The 19,685-nt window shown below is 42.6% G+C and overlaps 1 protein-coding gene across 1 annotated transcript; it reads right to left on the bottom strand.

Moving 5' to 3' along the window:
* Nucleotides 1-1,208: 1,208 nt before the first annotated feature.
* On the bottom strand, nt 1,209-16,181 carry abcd2 (ATP-binding cassette, sub-family D (ALD), member 2). Its single transcript, XM_080492076.1, has 10 exons — nt 15,069-16,181; nt 13,876-14,056; nt 13,468-13,589; nt 9,473-9,635; nt 8,015-8,109; nt 6,861-7,006; nt 5,381-5,526; nt 4,323-4,407; nt 3,768-3,893; nt 1,209-3,649 (listed from the first exon to the last, which is right to left on the bottom strand). The coding sequence occupies exons 1-10, from the start codon at nt 16,011-16,013 to the stop codon at nt 3,445-3,447; spliced, it is 2,214 nt and encodes a 737-aa protein (XP_080348202.1). The 5' UTR covers nt 16,014-16,181; the 3' UTR covers nt 1,209-3,444.
* Between the last annotated feature and the right edge of the window lie 3,504 nt (nt 16,182-19,685).

Genomic DNA, 19,685 nt, shown 5'->3' with positions numbered 1-19,685 from the left:
ACATACAGACGTAGAGACATCCATTATCGTGAATTCATAACAAATCAGATGATGCCTCTGTACTGTTTCAGAGAATCGTTCTAGCTGATGTGTACTTTGCAATCCAGCAGTGTTTATGTAACTGATTGTCTGTCCTCAACAAAATAGAGGTATTATAGTAACCCCGTGTATTATTATACTGTGCTCAAGATTGAAGGTGATGTTGATTGGGGTCTTTTAATGCATTAAAATAACACACCGGCGCTCGGTGTTGTCCTTGTCCGTCACAGATTTGACAATATTTCTGACATTTATAATAATTTTACTGAAGAAACTAAATCAAGCATGAATTACTGTCAGACAACACGGGAAGGTTAAACTTTAACGGCTCGTGTAATAATGTGTCCAGAGCCAAAATGAATAGAAGGATTTTTCAAAGCGCTCCGAATGATCTGAAAGGTAGGTCTATGATACAGTTCAGTGCACAACATGGTGATCATGTACACAAGTTTGAACCACAGAAAGAAGCCGTTGTTCCATTTATCTACACACCTAACCCTTTCATTTGAGTCAGGTGACATCTACAACTACGGAGGTGGTTCTTCCCCCAGATCGGAGTAAGACAAGCCTAAAAAAACCCAAAAAACCCCCCAAAGCCAACGAGCTTTTCATTTCAAAATAAAGTGTTACAAATTTTCACAGTATCACAACTTACAGTCAGCAGCCGCCTGCTGGACACGAAGGGCTGAGTGAGGAAAAACAAACCACACCTGCAGTTACATTAAACCTCCACCAGCTCTAAACTTTGTCTATAAAGAGGCCTGAGCTTTTCGACACCTGCAATACAGATGGGTGACAAATTAAAGGATATTGAAATTGAATTAAAAGTGAAGCCATTATGAAGATGTTGCACCTTTACCTGGTGCCGGTACTCCAAATATCTGGGATCGCACATCAATTTTAAACCCATGAAACAAGTCAGTGACGCCTCACATCCTACGTATGAAGTAATCTTGACAGAGAAATGAAAAAAAGAATAAAAGATTTGGACTCAGGATGACTCAGAGTTGATTTGCCTTGGACACTCCTCAGTAAGTCAGGACGTCAATCCAAGTCCCAGAGGATCACAGTGCTGCATGCTTTAAATGGACAGTTTGTAAGATTGGTATGAGGATTAAGAAATAAAGATAAAACATGGGCGGTTTATTACACGTTGTTTTTTTTTTTTTGCTTTATGATCAGCTGATTATATCTGAATACAAACCTATGGCTCCCAAACTGAGGAAGGACATTCAGGTTATTTTTGGATGAGCTTTTTGGTCGCCCTATGTTCTGTACATTCAAGTTAAATATTTAGTTACGCAACCTCACGGTGATTAAATCTTACACGCTGCACCTTTAACTCATCTGAAACTAATAAATGACGTCATGAATCTCTGCAGAAACATGATCTGAAACCGGTAGGACTGAGGCCCCGCAGGGCAGCGTTTGGACATTACTGCTGTCGGAGGACCTGCCTGCAAAATGCCTTCCCTGCAGGAATAGGAACAAAACAGACAGAATCAGTGTCTTGCTCCTGGCAGACAATTTCAATATTGGGTAGCAAATCAGTCCACGGGACAAAATCAGGTTGCAACAGGGTTCAGTGTAAAGAAAAAACTACAAAAAACACCTAAGAATACACCATGTGCAGTGTTTCAATCAAAGTCACTGCTATTCCTAATATGTGGGACATTTAATTTCATATTGGATTTTTCAGAAAAGTTTGAACATTTTCAGAATGTATTCATATTTGATTGTCCTTAAACCAAAATCTTTTTAATCTGTTTTCATATTTCTTCAAGTTTAATTATATTTTCTGCAGGTGAACCCTTAATAAGATCAAACTGGGCTCCTGAACTGAGATGAGACTGAACTAAAATGAGTCCTACTCCTGGACCTTTGACGTCAAGATCTGTAACTCTGAAAACAGACAAGTTCCACCTTTTTCCACGAATGAATCGCTCATTAAAACACCTTTAAAAAAAAAAAAAAAAAAGGGCATTTTCACACATGATTGCAATGCAAGTCCTAAAAAGTTCTGTATAGATGTTATTATCATTTAATTTGTCGCCCATCTGTACATGCCCTACGATGACACTTTACACATTAGGACACACTTCACTGAGAATTAGCTGGCTCGTACCGTGGAAAATTGAAAACTATCAAAATTGAACAGAGGACAGTTTGCAAAGGCTCGACGTGACAACATGAAACAGCTTCAACAGGTAGCCAGCATGTGTTTGTGAACCCAGGGTGCGATTTGAGGATAGACTCTCCCGTCTCTGGTACATGTACTCCCAGTGATTTTTAGAAGGCGATGAAATAAATCACCTGTACACAGGGATTTGAATGTAAAACAAAGTAAAAGTGAGAAGATATTGTTGTCAAATGATATTTGTTGACGGGCGCGAGTCAGAAGCTGCTCCGTTAGCACTACAGTGAGTCTGTGTACCCGTCTGCCTCACATAATTACATTTAATAATCTAATAGCCGTCATGGGACACATCAGACGCTGCCCTCATCTGCTTTTATCTTAAATCGCACCCTGCACACACTCTGTGTCTGGGTGGTTACCTGCCTCGACCGACACACTGTCCACACAGCAGGGTCGGCTCGCCCCTCCAGAGAGGACCCTCTTCAGCTCATTGTATTTGTTCAGCAAACCAGAAACCTATAGTTTCGGAGCCAGGCCGGCGTCACTAATTGCTCTAATAATAGACGGAGCAGACTCTGCATGCGAGCCGGTGTTACTGCATCACGATGAGGTATCAAGGAGAGGGGTTACACGGTGGCTCCAAACACAACGAATCCAACAAAGGCATATTTGGACATTAGGAAAAATAGCCTCTCCTGATCTCTCCCAACTAATTGAATTCACTTAAAATGTTTAATTTATGACTAAATGATGGCGGTACACACAAGAAGGACCCTGCACAGGGCCTGGAATACTGCTTTGGACAAGATAGTGGTTCAAGGGTTAAAAAGATTTCTGTCGGAATTCAGCTAAAAGTAGAAGCCCTATAAAGCAGCGTAAAGTGCAATTAAACAATTCAAATATCTCAGTTAATTTGGGCATGTCACACGGGAAGGCAGCAAATTGATCTTGACAGCGATGTGCACTAAAAACCAAATGTAAAAAGAAAAGAAAAGAAAAAAATCTGGCTCCAACGTGGGGGAGAAGTTCCTGTGAGTGCCCGTTAATGTCTCCCCCCCACTTCTCAGAGTGGAGCTGGTTTAAATGAATGGGGAGGGGGGGAGCAGAGCTCTTGAGCTTTTCACAACAACGGAGAAAAGAAAAAAAAAACATTAAAGAAGCAAAGATATCTAAGCCAGAAAAAGTAGGTACGAATTGTCAGAATTCTTCGTCTGTCTCTTTCCCCGCCGCCCCCCCTCTTTCTCTTTCTCTCCCACTCTCGCCCTCTCTCACTCCTCAGCTGTTTTGAGGACGGAGTCGTCTCCCAGGATCTTGCAGAGCTCGTTGAGGCGATGCTGCATCTCGGGAATGCCGGCCAGCTGGGACTCCAGCCGCTGCTTCTCCTCGGTGAGGGAGAGGCGCGTCGCCGTGTCCAGCTGCTCGAAGCGCCAGCCCCCCTCCCCGTCGAACTGCAGCAGGTGGGTGTGGTACTTCCTGGAGGCGGAGAGGAAGGGTTTTGAATGTGGGAGGGAGGGAAAGCTGCTCCAGTACAGCAGCAAACGTCACATTTAAACACTGGACGGGAATATTTGGGTGTATTGACGTGTATTACCACAGGGAGGGCCGGTGTGTGATGGAGAGCAGGGAGATGCCGGTATCCTTGGCAGCCTGGAAAATTTTTCCCTCCACGTCAATGCTCACAGCGCTGGTGCACTCATCCAGCAGGGCGTACTTAGGCCTGAAAGAAACAGGGGAGACCGTTTTGAATACCTGCGATGCCTCAACTAATAAGATCGGCTGTGTTTACTCTTATATCAGACAGGATCTCACATGTGTACTACACAAATAAAGTCATACAAAATGACCAGGAAGCAAAGAAACAGAGCTTTGAACTCTTTTCGTACAAGCAGGATGACGATTAAAAAGATCATATATGATAAAAACCGATAAATAAGAAAAAATGCAACATAGAGATTCTTGTAGAACTTGGAATGAATTTCTCACTTTGCTTCTTTTGGGGAAAATTGAACAGATGCAACAATGCAAAGGCCAAAATCCAGCCTTGACTGTGACATTTAGTGTCATATATATATTAGTAGCCAAGATATAACATTTTTCTGGTTCAACAAACGTCAGCAGACAACAGTGAGGCTTTTTTCGCTCTTACTTGTGGTAGAACATGCGAGCCATTCCCATCCTCTGCTTCTCACCACCCGACAGCACATCTTTCCAGTCCAGCTCAGCATCCCAGCCTGGACAAAAACAGGAAGACACAGCAAGAAAATTAACAGATGAGATTTAAAGGCACACGCTTAAATCCTGCGTTGTTGGACCATTTGATGCGTTGGGTGTCAGTAAGTCTGTTGTTTGACTAAAAACAGACTCACTACACCATCTTGTGGTACAAGGTGGTATTACATAATAAGGAATTTAACCGCAGCACCATGTAAATGTGTTTTGAGTGGATGTCATGACTGTTGTTTGTTCACATTACAGAAATTTTGTAAACACGCTACCAAATACGTTAAATATAGCAAAATTTTGTCGCCACTCCTCGAGGTCTATAAAAGAGAAGCTAGCAATCCTCCTTAATAGCAGAGCGTGGGTTTATTAATCCACGTTTATTTCGGATGATTCAATCCTGCAAATGTGTGATCTGAGAACGCTCAGGAGCTTTTCCCTCAACGTGTTCACAGTGTGGCCATTCATACGTCAAAACCCTCTTACTGGGCTGAGCTTGGTGCAGGAGCTGAGTACAAACAATGGTCCCGCTTGTCTGGAGGAGAGTGGGAGCCAATTAAGACACGGATTCAGGTTTGGGAAATACCAGCAATTCACCAGATCAAGACATGGGTCCTGAACGTCATGTCATTTGTTTGATCCCAAACACCTACAACCCTGTTTAAAGATGTGATTAGAAGTGGATGTGTTCAAAGGTCAATTGGTGACCTTGTGATGCTAAAATATGTCAAAATGTTGTAGATAATGTTTAGTTGTTTTGGCTGACACAGTGTTTGTCTGTCCCGTTTGATTTCACAGATGAGTCTTTGCGATGTTGTCGAGGTTGGAGAAAAAAGGAATAGACTATAAATAGATGATAATCCGTTGGACATGTTTGGATTCTCTCATTTCGAAGCAACATTTTGTCACTGATCTCCTTCAGAATGGGCATTTTTTCTTCTTCTAAGATTTAGTTGCCCTCATCAGTCTTCGTTGCCCTCCTACCTCCTTCTCTGGTGACAATGGGGTTCAGATTGACGATATCCAAGATGGCCTCAAGATCCTCGTCACTCAGTCCTCTGCCGCTCATGTCCTCCACCGAGTCTGGGTAGATCACCTGGTCCCGGAGTGAACCCATTGACATGTATGGCCTGGGGACACACACATGCACATAAACACGGGCTCCATTCATCCTTTACTTCCTGCCGTGTGCTAAGTAGGCAGCTAACAAAGGCAGAGGTGAGAGTTTGAACAATGTAGGACAACTAGGAGATACTTAAAGAACAAACGGCACACAACAAGATATCCGTTTTGCTTCACTTGTCTCTTTTGTCACCAGCGTGTTGGATTGTGTTACAGCTGCCAGGTGGCCGTCTCATCCTCCGTATAAAATATTCACCGCTCCGCAGGAGAGATGTCAACTGAGGCTCTGGTTGTTCGCAGCTCCGCATACAATTCCATTAGAAAGTTTGTCTTATCTTCACTTCAGCACCGTTTAGGGGTGACAGTCTCGCTTCTTTCTTTTGAATATCTATTTGTTCAACCTTTCAAGTATCAACATCCTGATCACACACACACACACACACACACACACACAACTTCTATGCACATGGCTTTTTGGATTTTTCCGGCTATAGGAAAGAGTCAAACAAGCACATTCATTTTAAAAGTCATCACATTGAGCCAAACAGTCTTAGAAAATGACAAACAGGAAACTGTTTCATAATTTTTTGCTTAAAAGTGGGGTAACACTCTTATCCTGATGCAATGTTGTTTTAAGTTTACAAATGGGGGCACCGTGTCTAACTTGAAACCTACAATCAAATCAAGTACATAAACGCACTCATAAAGCCCATGCTAGAAGCTAAAAGGAAAAAGCGGAAACATTCGATGTCATGTCTGCCGATTCTCCCAAATTTTAACAAAAAATCTCATAAAAAAACAAAAAAACACCATTAATATACGAAAAGCTGCAATATCCTGGGTGGGGTGACTAATGAGGGCTGATTCACAGCCATGAAATTCTTAATTCCAGTGTGTGAACGCACAAATAGAGGCAAAATACATCAAAAGCATTTTGCATTGCAATGTCAAGTCCCTAGTTTTTGTAGCATCTTTTAGCTCTTTAACTAAATTACAAGCGTTAACACACTTGGGATGTGATGTAGGCTCGCCTGAAAACCTCCCACATCAAAACTAGATCTTAAACGTCATTCTAGCGAGGATATTAAAATAGCCACAAAAGCCTCGATCAAAACTAACACTGATGTGAGAAATGATAAAAAGCCTTTGGAGTTATTGAAATGATGGAGAGAATACCACATCTGATTTGACTCTGGCTTTGGTTTCTTGGTCAGCTTCACACACACGGACACTCACAGGCCCAGTTACAATGGATTAGATTACTTGTGAGGATACGATGATCAAATCCCGCAGTGTTTTACAGCACTTCTTTGAAGTCAATATTGGATTACTGTGTGTGTACCTCTGAGGGATGTAGAACATATGTTGAGGTGAGGGTTTGTGCAGCCGCCCGCCGTACACAGGCCACAGCCCGCTGAGGATCCTGAACAGGGAGCTCTTGCCGCAGCCGTTGGGCCCTGTGATCAGCAGGTGCATGCCCTCCTCCACCTGAAAGAGAATTTATCAGCCATCCTGAAGCAGATCGTCACCACAATTACAATACATTATGTTAATCTTTATATAAAGCTGACTCATAAGATATCAGTACATATCTCCAGCATGTCCAGCAGGTGTCTTACTTTATATCACTATTTGGAAATACAACTATTGCATTACTTTAAATTCTCTGTGAATCAATATGCATTCATGTGATGCAGAGAACCGTAATGCTGTTTCATTCATTAGCTTCAGCTGAAGTTGGTGGGAGGAAGATGTTCTATTATATAGCTTGAATAGAAAGAGATTTATGATTTATAATGACAACTACAAAAAGCAGCAACAGTTGCATCGTGTGTGTGGAAGTCTGATGTTTTGAGTTAATCAGCCGATGCAATCAACTGCAGCAAAGATACAAAATCTGCACAACACCAGTTAGTTATGCAGTTCGATAGATTTATGAACTAAAGACAACAAGATAGTGCAGAATGAGCTGACATAGGCCACCAGCATGCAGAGAGCTGCACAGGGTAAACTCATGTGTATTCATGGCTGTGAATACATCGCAAGCACTGATGTTAATGATACAGAAGACATCTTTCATGGCGCTGAGTAACTTAAGCCTGAATCCTTATCCTCCAATGGAATAGATCCCAGGCAGTTTAAAGCGAGACGTCCTCTCTGTGCTACGACCCCTTCAAGGTTTTGTGTAAAGCAAACAGAAGGAGCGAAAGGCTTGTTAAAGTGACATTTGACTCTTGTCGGCTTTGATTTGTGATTATAAGCACCGCAAGATCCATTTTCAACTCATTACGGGAGCCGATCTCCTGAGGCGAGCAACACCTCGGCACCCGAAGGACGGATGCGTTTTGTAATGAGACCGCAGGGGGTTCTTCTTTAATGCTAATAAATGACACACAGACCAGAGCCCTGGGCAAAGAGACTCAGACTCAAGAGACGATATACAATTGTGAAGCTCCTGAGGAGGAGTGTATCATTCTAATGCTACAGCCGTATCACCTTAAAGTTGAGGCAAGACACCACCACGTCCCCGTTCGGTGTGATGATCGGCACGCTCTCACACACGATGCCGTTGTCCACATCGATCACCTCACCTGCAGAGGAAAGAGAAAACCAGCAAGAGTAGATCAGAAAAACAGCTCAGAAGCTGGAGCAGGATTATTCTCCCTCTGCTGATGCATAAGTACAGATATGGATGGGTTAATACTCGCAAAGCATATGGGATTAAAAATATATAAAACCCTTGTAACCCGCCTCATTTATCCTTCAACCAGCTATTGGTGACCGCTCGTTAGCGATCTTTAGCTGTGAAAGCCCACAATTCAGTGTTAAATGTTATATTGTGGCCTAAAGTCAGACAGTAAGAGAAGATGATTCAAAAAAAAAAAAAAGACGACTGTGTGACAAAGAGGCTCCGAGCAAAACAATAACAGAAGTCACATTTTATCTCCTGGCCTGTAAATAACTGAAGCAGAGCTCAACTTACACCGACTCTGTTGAATTACATGAGATAGTACAATCATATTGTTCACTTTTTTTTTTTTAAGCTCTTTATGGCCTCTATATATGCCAATGACCTACAAGTGTGTGTCCTCCCAAAACTCAAATGGATTTGTCAAAGATGTTTTTAAGTTCTTGAAACCCTTTTCCCCCGCAAAAAAAGGCTCTGGGAAATGAATGAAATCTTTTAATTTTACATTTCATTCTCATCATTCGCGTTCATTAGCCTTTATTATGCACATACAATTACAGTTTGTGTACATTCAACTGCACCTTTTTGTGTGTAAATCAAACGATGAGGCACAAACAAACGAAATAAAGCTTATTTTGTGCTCCACAGAGCAGGGAGGGTGAAGTCTATACCGCACTGAAATGGTACAGTATTGAAAAAAAAGAGTTAATATATGCATCATTATTTACGGTAAAATAATAAGCCATTAAGTTATGGTGCTGAAGTTAAAGTTTGTACAAAAAAAGCTTTACCAACATTAGGACACACTTGCAAAAGACATTGTTAATCTCAATTTGTTTTCTCCTGAATAAATAAAGGCTAAATGAAAAATATTTTTTTAAGCATTTGATGCAACATGAATAATGTAACACTGTGATTCTTATAATATTTAGACACACAAGCTGTGAATTTAAATGGTCCTACTTATTGCTGCTGTGGATATTAGTTTATTTTACATTGAATGTTTAATTGAATGCGTAATTACATGCTTGTGACATTGTTTCCTATTAAGTGTGCCCCTATTCTGTTTTGACTGAAATAATTAATTTTTATTTGGCTTTAATGTCCTGTTTTTTCTTTAACTAATCAATCGTTTTTTTCTTTTATAACAATAATCATTCAGTCTTGTGAAGACTTTTCCTCGCATCTATCTGGTTGACGCCTCAATCTGTTTAACAATGTGCAGAAAAGTGTGTTTTGTTTGCGTACAGTGGAGCAGGCCTCACCCTTTATCTCCAGGGGCCCATCAATATGCATCTCTGGTTTGCTCTTCTTCTCCGTCGCCGCCGTGGCCGACAGTGAGGAGCGCTTGTAAACGCCCCTCTGGACGTCCTCGAACACCACAAACATGTTGTGGACCCTCGCCGTGTAGCCCGCCAACTCTGTGATCTGCCCGGACAAACACGCAGGGGTCAAAGGGTGACGACCTGGCCTGGATGATCGTCGGCAGGAGTGAACCAGATTGCAGTGTAGGTCACCCGTCATGGCCACCGGCTGACAAACCAGTTTGAGTAAGGTATGGAAGTGGTTTTATACCGGGAGCACTTTGATGCGTCTGTGTGTGCACAGACCTGCAGGCTATCACACAAACACACACCTATGCAAATATACATACACTTCTCGTGACAACCTTCTGCTCTGATGAAAGAGTGCATTAACATGACCCAAATGACTGCAACCACAAAATCAGCACAAATATACAAGTATTGCTTCAAACCGAATCGAGAGCAAGTCAAAGGAGTTGACAGGGAGCCGGAGGTCATTGCTCCGGCTCTCAGCGCTGCGCCCTGCCGAGAGTCACAGAGCAGCCTGTTGACACAGCTTGACCATGTCAAACAACAAACTCTGTTTTCTGAGAATTCGTGTGCGGCAGCGGAGACTTCAGGCCACCAGATCTCTGCTGGTTGGTCTCAGGAGGGGGAGGGGCTGCAGTAACTGTCACTGTCATCATCATCATCATCATGGATACTGTCAACTTTAGTATTACCAAAATTCTGCTGTATTTGTGCATCTGGGAACTCTGCAATTCACCAGTTCGCAAAGTTCCATTTTAACAGTTGGGAACAATCGAGTCAGCCTCTCAAAGATTTCCAGATGAGTGACAATGTTTGTAATATAATCCGCCACCACAAATAACAGACCATGCTTATAGATTCTAATTTATTTTAAATAATTTTGTAAGCTAAGCAAATAAAGTGTGGATGACTCAATATGGGGAAAAACTCCCACAACTGGGAAGTAACCATTTTGAATGTTGGGGGAAGTGAAACCTTTCTGTGTTGATAAGTGATAATCTGCACGGAGAGCAGGCGCGTGCCATGTGAGGCACAGATCTACCTGACGACTGCACTTTGTGTGCGTGCTGTACGCAGGAGGTGCATCATGGGAAGTTTCACTTCTTCATTCCCAGCAACATTGCACATCGGCGTCAATGCACCATTTTCCATTTCATCCAAACAGTTTTCAAATGAGGGAAAGAGCGCGGGAAAGTGGGAAGAGATGCAAAAGTGCAGGGTTGAGAGATCAACAGATGGCTAAGCCGTGAGAAAAGGAGCTCTGTACACACACACATATACACACACATACACACTGAGCCTTCACAACAGGCTGACCTATAAATGACATGAGCGTGGCAGTGGGGCAGTAGATTCACTCTTCAGGAACATATGTTTTGGTTTTAATCCGCTCCTTATGAAAACTTTTCACGCAGGCTAACACATGCAGTAAGGTGAAAGGTACATCATGTACTGTTTTAGTTTCATGTAATTCAACATGACCTTCAACTAAAAATCCAGTCAAAACGACAGCCTTGATAGCATCTCAAGCGCAGTCCTGTGGTCAACTTTCTAAAGTTTTCCAACTAGCACCATCCCGTTTAATCATGCAGTACCTGTTTGCACCTAAAGATGGCGTCTTGAGTCACTCACAGCGGCAGCTGGAGGAATAATAAACAGAACTGTCATTTATATAATTAGAAGGTATTCGCTTTTAGCCGCGCTGCAACTATAAACCAACAAAAAGCTGCTCAACACTGCCACCTAATGTAGACCACAGACATGACTTACATTTTACACAGTGACCCTTTAAGTAAATGTGACATGCCCTCCATAGAAGTAGTTAAAAGTCTTGACTGAACTAAAAGTGTAGATAAAAAAGCACTTTACAAGATGAGTCACGTCACGTGTCCATCCGATCAGACACGTAACAAATGCAGTAATGCGGTGCAGTCTCTTATTAGAAAGGCAGAGTGTGTGGAGGCGTGAGTTGGGCACTGTGCCGCAGGAATGCGCTCCATCCCTGCTGCCTGGTACATCACACACACTCGGCCTCTGCATGCAGGGGCATGCTGCTCCACATCTCAGCGATGAGCTCCGACACACACACACACACACACACACACACACACACACACACACACACACACACACACACACACACACACACACACACACACACACACACACACACACACACACACACACACACACACACACACACACACACACACACACACACACACACACACACACACACGCAAGAAAGAAGTGAGCTGCTAAAAGTCGTGTCCTCCAGGGAGGTGTTTTTCACAACTCAAACGACAGCAGTGACAGTCTTCTGTGTGAGTCGCTCATGTTTTATAAATATCAACAGCGTTTTAAGCCTTTCTGACGGAGTGCAGTGGTACAATGGAGGACAGCAGTTTAAGTGTCAGCTCCCTCTCTCTTCTCAACTTGTCTCATTCATGCTACAAACTCAGCGGATGATACTCACAGAGCTCGTCCACACGGAACTGCACAGTGTGGCATGTGATCAAAACTGGAGAGCCGTTGCCCTGCAATACAGCTTCAACACAAAAGTGCTGCAGCCAAATCCTCTTACGGACCTCAAAATGCAGCCGGAGCGACAGAATGCATGAATGGGTCTGGCTATTTTTCTTTTTTTTTTCCGTTTTGGATTAAAATGCAACGAGAGATCAGGGATTTGGCCCTCAATGAATGAGGCCTTTCATTCACTGATTTCTTTATTTGTTTTGTTTTTTTTCAGCTGGGATTGCAGTGGATGTGTAGATTCACAAGTGGAAGACGGTGGAAACACGAGCTGAATGTGTCCATCATCCCAAGAGTGCATATGCCTCCCATTCATGTGTTTGGTCACTTGTGCATCCAAATGCTTCAAGTGGAAATCCTCCAGCCGTGCAGAAACTGGGGCTGCTTTATCTCTTTAAGAACAAACTCGGCTCTCAGTGTGGCCTCGTGTAACCAACATGCTCACTGCCACCTACTTGCCACACACCAACAAGCTTCTTCTTTTTTTGGGGGGGTGGGGGGGGGGATTGGTAAACTAACCGGACAAGTCACGACCAGAAAATGGTCTTGGGTACTTAACACTCCAGGAATACAGAAATAAACAGGATAATGCAGTCTTTATGGTGTTGAGATGAGGACTCTATGGGGGTCATACACAATCTGCAGGACTCTAAGATAGCACGTAAAGGAGATTTTAAGAGGACATCTTCAACCAATCAGATCTTTCTCATTAGTATTGCATGATAGAATAGTAGCATTTCTTTCAGGCGTGCCTAAAACTCTGAGCATTGACTGTGTTGGTCAGTAATGAAATACTTTGAATTATATTTAAATGTCTGGAAACTGCACTGGCTGTCTTCTCTCCTGTGTGGATTTTCTCTGGTCACTCTGATTTACTCCCACAGTCCCAAAGCACTGGTTTGAGGCTCATTGGTGACTTTATTTTCCTGTATCTATCTGTGTTTGCCCCGCCAGGTTAATTGTTACCAGGGTGCCTTTGCCCGCAGTCAGCTGTGATCGGCTCCAGCACGTCACGACCCTAAATGGGATTAACTGGTATAAAAGATGGAAGGATGTCTGAAGGGTACTATAAACATCAAGCTAGACTGATTTTGATTGGAGCAGGATTTGTGAAATCAGCAATTAAAAAATTGGATATTTTATGTGTTCAAAAAAAAACAACTAAAATGGTAAATTTAAAAGTAGTTTCCAGCTCTACTCTGCAGATTGACAGTGATTAAGTGGTTAGTGCCCCCCCGCCACAACCAGAAACTTCTCTTTCCATTCCAGATTCAGAACCCGCCTGTGTGAAGGTTGCATGTTCTCCCTGTGCATGACAGCAGACCCGACAAGAGAACATCGAGAATAGAGCCGAGCTTCAACAACAACAACAACAACAAAAAAAAAGCATGCACCTCTTTGTAGGAGGACATGATCCTCTCGATGGCGTCGGCTCCCGACGCCAAGAGGTTGCGAGCGGTGGTGAACGCCTCGGTCCTCTCGCTCACCAACACCTGCGTCTGTCCGTCGGCTGTTTCTGCGCGGCGGAGAGACACACGACACAGGTGTTCACGTGTTTGTGGCAACGAGCGTAAGGTAATGGGGAAAAAGAAAAGGTTTGAATATCAAATAGTTACTCTGGAACTGTAACAAAGGAGATGACTCAACTGTGGCTTGTTTTTAAAAGGTCATCAGGGAGGTGTGGGAAGCAGCAACTGTTTTCAAATGCAAATCAGCTCGAGATGTTATCAGTTTGTGAGTTCTACCGATGCTCGCACGCATCCGTCTTAGAATACGACACCTTGGGAGGAAGAAGAGCTTACCGTTGTCGGCAAAGCCGGTAGCTGTGATGATGGGCACGGCCACCATGACGAGGCCGCTGCTGCTCCACACGTACTTCATGAGAAACTGCTCGATCATGATGTACCAGAGACGTTTAGACAGGATCAGGTTCATCTGCTCCGCCAGAGCGCGGTAGCACTTCTGCAGCTGACACATCTCCACCTGCAAAAGAGAAGCACACGGTTTCAATTTCTAATCGAGATATTGACGATAGAGGAAGTCCAAGTACATTTTTCAAATGATGGAAACTCATCATTCATTCATCCGAGTTGGCTCTTCTCTGCTGATCTGTTACCATGACGACCCTCAATGATAACGCTCTCTTAACAATGTTACCACGTGTGGGTCAGTGTGTCCTGCTGTACGCAAATTAAACAAGCTTATGAGAGTCAAAATGAGAAGTTATCAAACATAAATGAAAGTGGAATAGATCAGATAAACCCACTTTAAGATGTTTCTATTGTCCGCCTATCGTGTAATACTGTAAAATCATCACTGTTTTCGTTAAATTCTGTTTTATTTCAAATTCAAATAACCAAACATTCTCACTCAAGCATTTTCTATTATATTTTTTACTTGGGAAAGAATCCATTCATTTCCATCTTTATTTTATTCAATAATGTTTTTATCCACACCCACATTGAAACCTAGAAGAATATGCTTCTAAACACTATTTTGACTCTATAGCTAATGATGTGCACATTAAACATGTGCAGATATAGGCATCATACTGTCGAACTCAGAGATGAAATGTAGAAAAATGCAAACTTTCAGATCTTCAGGTCTAATATATTTTCATTTAGAGTCATTTTAAGATAAGTAACATGAGATATGTGTGACAATCAGCATTTACCAAATGTAATGTAATATCTTAACATAGTCTACAATAATAAGGTTTACAATCCAGTTCCAAGTACTTTGATGACCTAATAAAGAGTTAAACCTAATACTAAGGATTGCAGATCATGCAGAGATTGTTATTCTGAAATAAATCTCAACTAATGGCTCAGTACTGTTTTATTAATGTTTAACTGACTGTAGTCATCTGGTGTTTTCACCATCTCACTGTGCATGCTGTTGCTTTCATGCAGCACTCCTGAAGAGCATGCACCCTCTCTCTTGCATGCGCCCTGCACCCTGTCTCCCCTGCATGCACCCTGTCGCCCCTGCATACCTTGTGTCCTCTGTAAAAAGCGATTTCCTCCGCATTAGCAATGATCCTGGAGTGCACATAGCGCAGGTAGCCCTTCCTGTGAGCCTCCTCGGCCACCAGCTTGCCAAACTTGGGCGAGCACGCGCGCAGCACCTTGGCCGTGGCGAAGACCACCAGGCCGGCCAGCAGCGTGGGCCCGGTGGCGTTGGCCCCCCGGGATCTGGCCGTCTGGATCAGCGTGTAGGAGGTCAGCATCACGTCCAGGATGGGCTTGGTGAGGTTGGAGTAGAGATGCGCCACGGACTGGGAGAACATCATCACGTCCTCGGTGAGGGACTGGTCCGGGTTGGCGAGCCTCCCGTCCATGTTGCTGACCCGGTAGTAGGTCTGGTCGGTGAAGTAGGTCCGGTAAGCATGGTTCACCAGCCGGGTGCGGAAGGCCAGAGCCAGCTTGCACTCCAGGTACCGGATGGCGCTGTTGACGAACGTGGCCGGGATGGCGATGAGCAGCCATTTGATCAGCTGGAAGACGAAGCGCTTGGGCTTCTTCTCCACGATGGTCTTCACGATCTTCCCGTCCAGGCTGGCCACATAGATCGAGAGGAACGTCCTGGATATGAGCGCCACCGAGTGCAGGGAGAGCAAGCCGAGCTCTCGGGAAACCAGCTTGGGGAAGAGGATCTTGCCAAGTTCGAGGATCTGCTTGAAAAATTCCGCATTCACGCCGGGGGAAGTCTTCTTATTCTCCGCCTCGTGGATCCGAGGCTTGTCCGGACAGGTGGCGCCGTTCTCGGCTCTGGCTCCCCGGTGGTTGCCCCTCCGCTCGGCGTTTTTGCGGAGCTGCTTGCAGATGATGGGGTACAATGTTTTGACGCCGTAAGCGGCAGCCGCAAGGAACACGGCTCGCTTCGCCGCAGCCGCGCGGTCCCATTTCACTTTGGACGCCGCATCGAGGATGTTGGACATCTTTCTCAAGCGTTGGTGGCCTCTGCCGTGACACCCATCCCCCGGACCACGATCACCGCGACGGCGACGACATTAGAACGCGAGAGGAGTCTTCTGATGGCCGGGATTGATGTGGAGAGAAAGAGCCCGATCCATGTACCGCTACATCCTGCTATTTTCTAAATCAGCGGAAAGCACAAGGGAAACGGCAACACTTCCACTTCCGGCTTCTGTTCCGAAATAAATTGAGAGGAAATGAGGAACGTCCGCAGCATTAAATATCCGCTTTCATTTTGTAATATAACTTCCGGTGGAGCTGTTGATATTCTCGTACACTTTATGCCTCTTGGTCTTGCGTTAGACGTCTTTTTTCATTGGTCGCGCCCCTGGACTGGTCGCGTGACAGACGTAAACAAATTATTTGCGACTGTACCGCAACACTTTTGACTTTATCCTCAGCTTTGATGACACGGTTGATTGCTACATGATGATTACTGCTGTTGTCTTTCTTTATAATGTGCCTTATCCTTATGTATTTAATTTCTATAAACTTATTTAGTAACTACTTCTCTGTACACACTGTGTTCCTTCTGTACATTGTGCTGGGGGACCAGCAAAATAAGCCTTTCATTGTACAGTGTAAATATCTATTTATATGTATAAATGACAATAAAATATCTTGAAGAAACACAAGCAGAAGAAACCATGAAAATAGAAAGAACACTGCAAACAAGGAATATGATATCACACAAATAAGATACTTATGACAAAAAAATTGCAGTAATGACAGTTATTATTATTATTGTTATTATTACTGACTAATAATAATGATAGAATTTACAACTAAAGCACTAGGCAATGAAAAACTGAACGACAACAAGAATAACAACAAGAATAGCAGCAATAATAATAATATTGATAATAATAATAATGACTGTAATTACTTCTTCTCACTCCTTTTCGAATACTCTCTGACGATGTTTTTCTTGATTTATTTTATTTTATTACTGTTATTCATTTATTTATTATTGAGAGGAAAACTTTGTTGTTAATTTTCTTTTCTTTTTTTCTTATTGTTTTCGTATTCGAAATAAACATTTCAATCAATCAATCAATTATTATAATAATATTAATGATACAATGACTTCGGATTACATCTCACCTGCAGTATGTTTTGTCTCACATCAAACAGTAATTTGCGGTTGGATGCCAGACTTTCTATTGGCTTCAATCTTCTATTACAATGTTGTTAATGGTTGTTAAGATCCATTGGGAGTAAAGACCATAACGCGTCATTTTCTCTACTAATTAGAGTCCTTGATGTCACATCTGGTCTGCCTTAAAAAACAATCTGCAGTTGTGGTTAAACTAAAACTTGACATATTAAGTAATAGCTTAGCTGTCTGTCCATTTATTTACTTATTGATTGATTGATTGATTGATCGATTTAGTTGTTTGTTTATTTGTGAAATTAAAATAATTCCGTCACTTTCTGATTATCATACTATATTTTTCAGTAAAAAAAAAAAAATGTGTCATGTAAATCACAACAGTATAAGTACATGTTTAAAAAATGTTTTAAAAAAAATGTGCACACATTTATTAAAAGGTAAATTTTCCACACATGAATTTGAATTTCCTATCACGCGACACGACGACTCATTCAATGACGTCACCATTAGCAGCCATTAGCAATATTAGCACAGATTTTTTACAATTAAACTAGAGCTGTTTACCAACCTTACTAAAACCACTCACACGTCTCAACCAGGGCTTTTTAAACGCAGAATATGAATTGGGTTGGCGGTTCCAGGTAAGAGAAACAAGAATGCTGATAATTAATTCAACAATATGAAGCTAAATTAACTACGTAATAAAAACGGTTCTTATTACAGGAACCGCTTGGTGATGAAGAATGACGCAAAGAAGCAAAGGGTGAGATAAACTGAAGGCAAGCGTCACGACCTGTCAATGAAGTTAATACTTATATTTTTCAGCTAAATGATACAGTTTTGTTGTAGGAATTCTTTGAGAGGAGGAAATTGCAGCAGAAACTAAAACACATGGATCTGCCGGCTCCCACCACATCAGAGTCAGGCTCAGGGAGTATGGACTTAGTGACTTTGTTTATTGTCAACCAGATTGCTGCTCAGAAAGCAAATAATGGTGAGATTAGATCACAGATTTTCTTGTTAATCTATTGAGTATGCTCTGCTCTTGTGTATTCTTCTTTTGAGAGCTACTGTCATTTATAAATGGTATGATTTATGTCATTCAGTGAGAGTGATCTTTTATAAACACTAGTATTCATCAAAATCAGAGGTGTCAAACATAAAGCCTGCTGGCCAAAACCGCCAAACCACGAAGCAAATTTAAAAAAGGTAAAAGAAAATATGCATTTTAAAAAAAAACAGATTTCTTAAGAGTAGTGAACGTAACACTTATGCCCGCTACACACCGTACGATTTCCGTCTGTCCCAGACGAAAGATAACAATTGTGAGAGAATTGTGGGTAAATCTTTGGTCTCGGCTCTAAATCGGTGGTCCTACGTCTCGCCGCGAGACAAGTTCAAGGACGGCTGTGACCAAAGACAACCTGCGATAAAATTCAGACAGAAATCTGGGGTGATGGTGACTGCTGCTGCGACCTACGTCAATGAACTAACCAATGGAAATGCATTGTGTGGTGACGTACTGATCAGCGCAACACCGTGCAAAACCCAAATAGATGCTTTGTGGCTACAACGGCAAAACACGTAAAAAAAAAAAGAAAGCATGTGGGATTTAAAGGAAAAACTTTTGGGGTTCATGTTTCACTGGTATCTTTTTCGTAAATGGGTGGCGCATGCTTAAGATGTTTGATTCTTGCGCAATCACATGGACTCACTTACATCGCAGGCTGTCAATCTGCACACAGAAAACTTCCTGTTGTGTCCAAAGTTTATTAGATTCATGTCTTACACTGTGGCGAGATGTGAACTTCTTAAATCGTAAAAAAAAACGCACAGCGTGTGTTTATGTTGGGATTGTAATTTTTTGTGGCAATTGTATGGATTTGCAAAAATACAGACATTATTAAGGCACTATTTTACCAGTCCGGCCCACTCAGGACAAAATTGGGCTACATGTAGCACCTGAACTAAAATGAGTTTGATACCCCTGATCTACTTTAACATACCTTATACATACTGAGAGGAAAGGTGAGGTGCTTCAAAAGCATTGCCACAAATAGATGTAGAGTCGACAGGAAACACTACATCACTGCAGGATGCCTTAAATCAAACCTGATTCATAGCACCGTGTGTTCATCAGTGTACGCCTCCTCACTGTGGGAACTGATATAAAGCGTGTGTCTTTATAGATCCTCCAAAATTGGCAGTTCTTGGCAGCTCTAAAGGAAGATCCAGGCACAAGGGAAACAAGCCTTTAGTGCTTCCAATGAGCCCCTGCTCTCCTTCACAGCTGAGTCTTGTTGAGGGTCAGCCTCTGTACAGGTACATCTGACCTTGTGTGTGAGCGTGATTGGCTAAGATCCACTCAGTCGACATGAGTTCACTCCTAATGAAACTTTTCCATGGCAAAACTCAAGCGTGCAAGACGTCCGAAGAAGACAGACTGTTATTCCTCAAGGATTCAAGTGTCGCCAGGTGATTCACTCTCGAGCCGTTCTTGCTTTTTGATTTTAAAATGGAC

Source organism: Lipophrys pholis (genome assembly GCF_963383615.2).
Source record: "Lipophrys pholis genome assembly, chromosome: 22".
Lineage (NCBI taxonomy): Eukaryota > Metazoa > Chordata > Actinopteri > Blenniiformes > Blenniidae > Lipophrys > Lipophrys pholis.
This window is presented reverse-complemented; position numbering and strand designations above follow the sequence as displayed.